The sequence below is a fragment of the Saccopteryx bilineata genome, chromosome 3, assembly GCF_036850765.1.
Source record: "Saccopteryx bilineata isolate mSacBil1 chromosome 3, mSacBil1_pri_phased_curated, whole genome shotgun sequence".
Lineage (NCBI taxonomy): Eukaryota > Metazoa > Chordata > Mammalia > Chiroptera > Emballonuridae > Saccopteryx > Saccopteryx bilineata.
This window is the reverse complement of record NC_089492.1, coordinates 132,311,798-132,320,487: the sequence shown is the minus strand read 5'-3', so window position 1 is coordinate 132,320,487 and position 8,690 is coordinate 132,311,798. Positions and strand designations below refer to the sequence as shown.

General features: G+C 43.7%; 1 protein-coding gene across 1 annotated transcript; it reads right to left on the bottom strand.

Annotated features, from left to right (window-relative positions):
- Positions 1 to 555: 555 nt before the first annotated feature.
- Positions 556 to 8,049, bottom strand: MRPL19 (mitochondrial ribosomal protein L19). The gene is made up of 6 exons (XM_066267484.1): positions 7,932 to 8,049; positions 7,622 to 7,739; positions 4,402 to 4,520; positions 4,023 to 4,157; positions 2,212 to 2,393; positions 556 to 2,075 (listed from the first exon to the last, which is right to left on the bottom strand). The coding sequence occupies exons 1-6, from the start codon at positions 8,032 to 8,034 to the stop codon at positions 1,854 to 1,856; spliced, it is 879 nt and encodes a 292-aa protein (XP_066123581.1). The 5' UTR covers positions 8,035 to 8,049; the 3' UTR covers positions 556 to 1,853.
- Positions 8,050 to 8,690: the final 641 nt, after the last annotated feature.

The following is an 8,690-nucleotide window of genomic DNA, read 5'->3' as shown; positions in this document are numbered from 1 at the left end:
CCCAGGGAGGGCAGGGATGAGATGACTAGGATGACTAGCTCCACTTATTGAGGACATCTGGAGTCTCTGGAGAACCAGGGCTCTATTATAACTACCTACTATCCAGTCCTACAGCATTTCAAGGACCAGACTGACTAAAAACATTAAACCATGGAAGTTCCCTCTGTGCCCAGCCAGAGGAAATGGTGCCATCTATGGGTCACCAAAGGAGAGAGCATGGTTGTCGGTGTGGTAACAGCAGTGGCAGTGTATTCAGGAATGGGATCCATGCTCCTCCTGTTTACAACTGAGAAGTGAACTTAATCTCTGTTTAACCAAATGTTTGAGAGTAACCCAAGAGATGGGTGGACCAATGTGTGAGCCTGGCTGTGAATTAGGGAAGGGAAAGATCAAGTTTGCAGATGTCTGTGTCCCTCAGACACAGCACTAAAGGTTTCCTTTCTAGAATAGGACAAAACGAGCAGGGGAGGGAGTCTCTGTGTGGGAGGGGCAGTGGAAAACAGCTTGGGAAGTTTAGGGCTAAATACAATCAAATATAACTTGGGAAGTCAAGGCTGTGTTTGCATTTATTTATTAATTTAATAAGTACATAGATTTTATTAATACTCAACACGTGCTTACTAGGTACCATTCTCCTAAGCATTTCCAAACACTCATTAATTTTCATAGTCCTGTGAGGTAGAGACTTAGCCTCCATTTTGTATGTCAGAGCACCGAGGCACAGGGAGGTTAGGTAACTTCCTCACGGCCACACAGCATGGGGAAACCAAGACTGCAACTCAGGCAGTCTGGCCTAAGCCCAGGTCTGAACCACTGCATTGTCCTGCTTCTCTGACATCAGCACATCATTCTAAAATGCATGACACATTTCCTGCCTTTTAAATGGAGCATGAGGAACATAAACATTTACTGCTGGTTATGATGAAAATGTTCATCAGCCCCAACTACACAGACACAGCACTGGGTCAGGGCTGATATAACCTTGGCTACCAGGTCAATCAGGGTTTGAGTCTATTTCCACAGGGGATGGAAACCTCTGGAAGCACTTTAAGCAGAAAAAAGGCATAGTCTGATTTAGGTTTTAGAAACAGATTTAGGTCTTCTCCAAGGGTGATGGACATGGGAGACCTGGCCATGACCCCACCACTGTGGCCTCCTGGCCTGGCTCCCAAGGCTGGTTCAGGGGGACTGGTGAGTGGGGAGGAGAGGCTTGGAAGGCCCAGGGGAGTTGGGTCAGATTCCTTCTTTTCCACCCTCTGTGCTCTGTGCCCAGTGCCTCCCAAGGTGACTGTGCCCTCGGGAGCACTGTGCTGTAGTGCTCCAAAAGGCAGAGCAACTTGTCCTGCCTGGGCCCTGGCCGTGCCCTTGCTCCAGCTTGCTTCACTGGAAGAACTGGGCACTAGGTGAGTGGGGATGGGAAAACCCGGTGACATCCTACCCAAAGGGACACCACATTCTGCCTGTAATCCTGGCACTGCTGACCGGGGCTGTGGGGTGGGGCTGTGCCTGCCTGATGGGGCAGACCCTGATGGTCAGGGTTACTTCCTCCTTCTGTGCTCCGATTTCAGGCTTAACTATGGGGATTCCATGGTGGTTTGACTCTTTTCTAGCTTTGCCTCCAGTAACAGAACAAACACTGGTTCCCTGGCATGCGTATTTCTCCTTTGAAAGTAATGAACTGATTACTAGTAATGAATGTGCTAATTGTTTTTTAAACAGTACTCATAAAATAATGAATGCTTAGTTGATTTAGTAACTATGTCCTTATATATGAAATCAAATTGGTCTCTAAGAAAATCCTCTGAGAGCCAGTATATCCGCTGCAAGGCACTAAATACATTTTCATTTTCAGATCAAGACTTTTTCGATGCTTCAATTTCATCCCATATTGCAGCTTCAATTGTTGAAGTATCACATTCCCTCATCATATCAAACTCAAGCCATGGCTGACTCCACTTCTGAGCTTCTTTCAATTGCTCTTCAGTCAAACAAAGATCAAACCTGATTCCTTTAACGTTAAACCTCGGCCGCTCCCAGCGCTTGGACCAGGGCTTAGGCTTCATTTTCACTTTCAGCTAAGAAAGATTTAAAAAAAAAAAAAAAAAGGAATAAAGTAGGCTGATAGTCATAAGCAAAATTCCTCTAAAAGTTTTCATTAAAATGACTCTTATTTTATACTGGAACTTTCAGTTCCAAATGTACAAGTTATACCTGATTCACAGGAACTTCTTGGTTAGATTCTAGTACCTCTGGCTTCATATTAATATCAAAAGTGCTGTACACAGGAAGGGCATCTCGTAAGTATAGCAGGCTGTCATCCAGCCGTTTCTCCAATTTGACCACTTGGATCTCCTGGATTCTAGGATTATAAAGTTCAAAGCAAATCTCAACACCTGAGAAGAGAAGAAAACATATTTTTACAATCTAAATTCAGATTCCTGAAGAAGCCTCCCATCATAGTAAAAGCTGTTTCATCAAGGAATTAGCACAGGGTTTTGCTCGTAGAAAATGCGACACAAATTTGAATCTTTAAAATGAAGATGATGGAAAGAAATAGAAATAAATTAAAATACATATAGAAAAAAATTAAGAAAATATGAATTGGAACAATAAATTCAAAAGAAGGATGTCTTCTACAAATATATTGAGTCAACATCTCTTCAACTGTGATAGTATTAACGTGGATAAAATTTGAGTAAATTCTTCACACTGCCATGTGCTTTATTTCCCTCTTGTTCTTATAAAGCTCTATCTTCTACATTAAGAGCAGCAAGATTAATGATGCAAAAAAGAATAAGTACATTCTTAAATCCTAACTTTGGTTTGGAAGCCCTCTTAAAGATAGCCTAGTTTTGGCCCTGGCCGGTTGGCTCAGTGGTAGAGCGTCGGCCTGGCGTGCAGAAGTCCCTGGTTCGATTCCCGGCCAGGGCACACAGGAGAGGCGCCCATCTGCTTCTCCACCCCTCCGCCACGCCTTCCTCTCTGTCTCTCTCTTCCCCTCCTGCAGCCAAGGCTCCATTGGAGCAAAGATGGCCCGGGCGCTGGGGATGGCTCCTTGGCCTCTGCCCCAGGCGCTAGAGTGGCTCTGGTCGCGGCAGAGCGACACCCCGGAGAGGCAGAGCGTCGCCCCCTGGTGGGCATGCCGGGTGGATCCCGGTCGGGCGCATGCAGGAGTCTGTCTGACTTGTCTCTCCCCGTTTCTAGCTTCAGAAAAATACAAAAAAAAAAAAAAAAAAAGATAGCCTCGTTTTTTTTTTAACACTCTGGAGCTTTCCAAAGGGGTAAGCTAAAAACAGCTTTGAGCGTTTCAAGATGCTACAAGTAATAGTTTAATGTATACCATATGTATCATGCAATGCTTAAAGGCAAGAGTGTATTCTGAAGTTTCCTGGAATAATCCCAAAAGAAATATAAATGGTAAAACAGATGATCTATGTTAACATCTAGAGTTTAATCTAACATGTCCTATACTATTCTGGTTCTGGAGCTGATTTAGGAGCTGTGCCTATAGCAAAACCCAAACAGGTAAGATCCTTCTTCTCTCATAAAGCTTACATTCTAGTGTCTGACAAAAAATAAATAAGCAAACCAACAAGGTAATTTCATATAGTGGAAAAGTACAGGGTGATGGCATTGTGATAAGGTCAGGGAAAGCCTCTCTGAAAAGATGACATCTAAACTGATATTATACAGGGCCAAGAACGCTACAGACAGAAAGAATGGGAAATGCAAAGGCCCTGGGGTCTTAACAAAGTTAACGTTTGAAAAAGCCAGAAAAGGGCCTAGGCAGAGGAACTTGGTAAGCCAGTGACACTGCACAGCTGCACACAGGAGGAGGTAGTGGCAAGACAAGAGCAGTAGCCATGGAGATGGAGAAACAGACAAAATTGTGATACACTTTTTGGAGATTGAACTACCCCCCTTGCACTTTCAAGTTACAGATGTCTTATCCCAGGATGTAGACAACAAAAAATCCTGGGATAACATTTTTCAGAAAATCAAAATAACAAAATGGAGCCTACCTTGTCCTTCAATAGTATTTCTAAGGATAAAAGTAGCTCCGAGTCCTTTTCCTGATCTCTGGATGCAAATGCCCAGAAACTGGCTGGTTTTCCCATTGGCATATGGGTCGGCAGTAGTAACACGAAGAATGCTCCCTACAAATTCAAAAGTGAACTGAACTTTTACATAAGATGCAGAAACAAACAATAAATAGCATTTCCAAGTAACTTCGTAACTTCCTAAAGATTTTAGTATAATATTAGAAGTACCTCATATGGGCAAAACCCAGATATATGAAAAGCAATCTTTTCTATGTAAAGAAAACTAACCATCCACCATCAATACCAAGAAAACTAACCCTCCAGCTACTAATAATAAAATCATCCAGCTCTTACTGACCAACATAGAACTCTGGAATGTGGAGTACTTTTCTTCTTTCTAACATATCTTTTCTTTCTATGTAAAATTTCATAGGATTTGTTCTTCCTCTTGGAGGAATAAACTCAGGACTCAAGAACCTATAAGGAAAAAAATAAATAAAAGCAAGCTTTAGAGATGGAAAGTTAGATTATGACTTTGAAGTTTTTTATTGTTCCTTCTCTAAATAAGGAAACTCGATCTTGTTTTTAAAACTGTTTTCAGTGCTTATGAAAACAGCTAATAATACTGAGTACTCACCTGGCATTGTGTTAAAGGCTTTATTAAATATCTGTAGCATAATTCAATCCTTACAACAACCAGGTGGGTTTGGTGTCATTATCTCCTTTTACAGATGAAGAAAATGAAGCTTAGAGAGGATAACTAATTAACTTATTATATTAGCTATAAACTTATCAAGTCAAAATTTAAATATCAGACTCCAAAGACTGTAACCATACCACAGGCCTCATGTTGAGCTGTACATGTTATAATAAATTATGTTGGAAAAGATATAAACATACATCTCAGATTCCAAACAGACTTTAAAAATAATCTCCCTGGTCTATTTAACAGACTTTAAACTGATTATAAAATATTTAATAGAGCCTGACCAGGCATTGGTGCAGTGGCTAGAGCATCAACCTGGGATGCTAAGGACCCAGGTTCAAAACCCTGAGGTTGACAGCTTGAGCGCGAGCTCCCCAGCTTGAGGGTGGGATCATAGACATGACCCCATGGTCGCAGGCTTGAGCCCAAAGGTCACTGGCTCGGCTGGAGCTCCCCCTGCCCCCGTCAAGGCACCTATGAGAAGCAATCAATGAACAATTAATGTAACTCAACTTTGTGTTGATGCTTCTCATCTCTTTCCTTCCTGTCTCTGTCTCACTGGTTAAAAATAAAAATCATCTAGAGAAAAGGGTAAATGGCATTACAATAAATTCATGTCCCTATTACTCATCTCAAGAAATAAGTTATCAATACGGTTAAAGCCCCTGTGTACCCCTCTCTACCTCTATAATGACTATGATGTAATTAGCTAAATTTGGTGATAGATCATGCCTATGAATTTCTTCCTTTTTCTCAATTCCCTTTGACAATTTCCAAACCTACCAAAAGTTGAAATAGTAATACAACACCCAATATACTACTTCACCTAGTTTCACCTACTGCCAACATTCTGCCATGTTTACTTTACATATAAATTCACTTTTTTCCTGAACTATTCGAAAATGACAAGGCATTTCATCACCCAATACTTTAGAAGGTGTCTGCTAAGAATAAGCACAAAGCCCTGGCCAGCTAACTCAGTGGGAGAGCATTGGCCTGGCGTGTGCAAGTCCCGGGTTCGATTCCCAGCCAGGGCACACAGGAAAAGCACCCATCTACTTCTCCACCCTTCCCCCGTCTCCTTCCTCTCTATCCTCTCTTCTACCACAGCCAAAGCTCCACTGGAGCAAAGTTGGCCCTGGGCACTAAGGATGGCTCCATGGCCTCTGCTTCAGCTGCTAGACTGGCTCTGGTTGCAATGGAGCAATGCCCCAGATGGGCCGAGCAGTGCCCCCTGGTGGGCATGCCGGGTGGATCCTGGTCAGGCACATGCGGGAGTCTGACTCTTTGCCTCCCCTCTTCTCACTTCAGAAAAATACAAAAAAAAAAAAGCACATTTTCCTACATTCATCATGATCCTTTTATAATACCTAAGAACTTCATGAATAATATAATCTGATTTATAGTTTGTATTTAAACATATCTAAATGTCCTGGAAAAGGTCTCTTAGAGCTGTTTGTTGCAAACTGTATCTGGCTGTTAGTCTCTTCAGTCTCTTAAACAAGAACTATTCCCCATCTTTGTATTTTTATAACACTAACCTTTTTGAAGAGTCCAAAGACCATTCCTGGAATTTGGATTTATTATTCCTAGACCAAAGTTAATATTTTGGGTAAAAACATTACAGAGGTGATGATGGGATCTTATTTTGCCACATCAGGCGGCACATAAAGAGCTGCAGATTTATTGGGAAAGCTAAGTTGGTCTGACTGCTCTGTGAAAAAAAAAATTTCCCCTGTACATTTTTTTATACTTTATATACGCTTGTATGCCTGGGAATAAAAGAATGCTATCATACTACGTATATCAATTCTTCTGCAGGTTGCTTTCTTACACATATATTTGTGAAGTTCACCTTATTAGCTTTCATTCATTCATTTTTCACTACTGTATAACAGTCCACCCACTGGTGGCTATCTACTCAGCTTCTTAATTTTTCCATATCTTCTTGTACTTATTCTTTAAGTTTTATACCCTTCTAGGTAGAAAAGTATAAACAACCTCAAACTTACTAAATTGTGTTAAATTGTTTTCCAAATAGTTATACAATTTACATCCCATTTTAATGAATTACATTAAAATGCTGTGATTCAGGGGAGATACTCCTTTTCCCCCTTAAAAAAATTTAATTTCAAGTTCCATAAACTCAACTTTATTTCAACTCAGAACCACAGAACATTTGAAATGTTAAACACACGTAGACAAATGCACACATAATCCAAACATCAACCTAGAGCCCCTTCAGAGAAAGCCTGTAATGCAACCCCACCGAGCTTCCCTCCCCCAAACTGGCTTTTTAATTAGGTCTACAGAAACACTTTCTGCAAATCCTAAATCATCGAAATTTACACGCATCTCCGAAGTTACTACCAGTCTTTTAAGTGTGCCAGGGTTTTAAGCACAGCGTTTTGAACAAATTTCAAATCCCAATTAGCAGAAATTTTTACCGCTGTCCCTCATTTGCCAGGAAACTAAACCACGGCGAGTCCTGGCTAATCCACTTCCACCCAGGCGAGGAAAGACCGGCTCCTGAACGTAATCTGGTAAAGTAAGACACGCTTCGGAGAAAAACTCCTGATAGAGGCCAAACGCCGGTGGAAAGAGCTTCAAACGTGGGGAATCCCTACTTGAAGTTCTGATTTAGAAAGACTGCAAAGAGAGTTCGGCCCCGCTGCGGAGAGGCGAGGACAAGCCCGAGTTGGGCGCGCTGCACAGACGCGGGCTCACCGACTCCGCAGCCGAGAGAGTGCAGCGGGGTCCCAGCCCCACTCCAGAAACGAGACCTGAGGCGAGCACAGGTGCGCGAGCGCAGACCCCCCGCCGCCACCGCACCCCCACCCCAGGCGCAGAATCGGCGCTGTCCCGGCCTCACCTGGTTTCCCGGCGCTGGAGGAGGCGCTTGTCCACGATGACAGGCTTGGGGGGCGGCTGGAACCCGCCGGACTGGGAAGGTCCACTGCTCTGCTGCCGGCCCGGCCCCGCTTGGGCCCCTGCGGGAACAGACAACAGAGGTCCGGACTGCTCGGGCCCGCCCAGAGCTCCCAGGGAACCCTGCAACCTCCCGCGGCTCGCGGTCCCACGAGGGGCCTCCGCCGAGGTCGCCCTGGGCTTCCAGGCTCGCCCACCGCCAGCCTGGCCCTGCGCCTCTTCCGTACCCTGGCGTCAGGCCGCGCTCCACTTACGGCAGGCAACAGAGGCCGGCGCGGGGAGCAGCGCCCTGGCGGCCCCAACGCTCCGGGTCAGGATCATTGCTGTTCCACAGCAGCCTGCAGTAGAGGCCGCCATATCCGCTCATGCAGGTAGAGACTACAACTCCCAGTAACCAGTGCGATGAAATCGCGGCAGTCTACGGCCCTATGGCAGCGGCTGTGGGTCAAAATAGCGATATTTTTCCCTTCTCTAGTCGTTAACTTTGCTTGGACCTTTAATAAAAGTGACTATTTCTCTAATTCGCTGTAATATACCAAGTTATACCCTTATACAAGCATCCTAGAAAGCTTTTCTCCCTCTTTGAATCAACTCAATCTTCACTTTCTCAGGCGAGTCTTCCATAGGGCATATCCCTATTATGAGCTTTGATCCTTCTTAATAGGTACCTTCTGTTCACAGCTCTTGTATGATTTGCAATTTTAGTGCTTAACTTAACTTTTAGTTATCTGTGTAGTTATTGGATTAGTGTCTAACTACACCATTATACTGTAACTCAGCAAGGGCGTGGATGAGGTTGTCTTTAACCCACCGTTTTATCCAGTTACCTTACCTAACTTTCACTCTTTGTGGAATGCAAGGAAAATAAAATAGGTCCTGAGACTGCAACGGGAAAATCATGCTTCCTGTCACATGCACATTTAGTAAGCAGAGACAAGGATTAAATTGGGACAACGCGCTTTTGATCAGATGGCCAGCAATCTGAGAAGGCAATTAGCCTTCTTAACACCGCT

What these genes read in the sequence shown, in the direction of transcription:
- MRPL19 (XM_066267484.1), bottom strand. Translation starts at nt 8,034, where the DNA reads ATGGCGGCCTCTACTGCAGGCTGCTGTGGAACAGCAATGATCCTGACC. An exon ending in GCCGGCCTCTGTTGCCTGCC is followed by an intron (nt 7,740 to 7,931) that starts GTAAGTGGAGCG and finishes CTGTTCCCGCAG; the next exon opens with GGGCCCAAGCGGGGCCGGGC. An exon ending in AAGAAGTTCCTGTGAATCAG is followed by an intron (nt 2,076 to 2,211) that starts GTATAACTTGTA and finishes AATCTTTCTTAG; the next exon opens with CTGAAAGTGAAAATGAAGCC.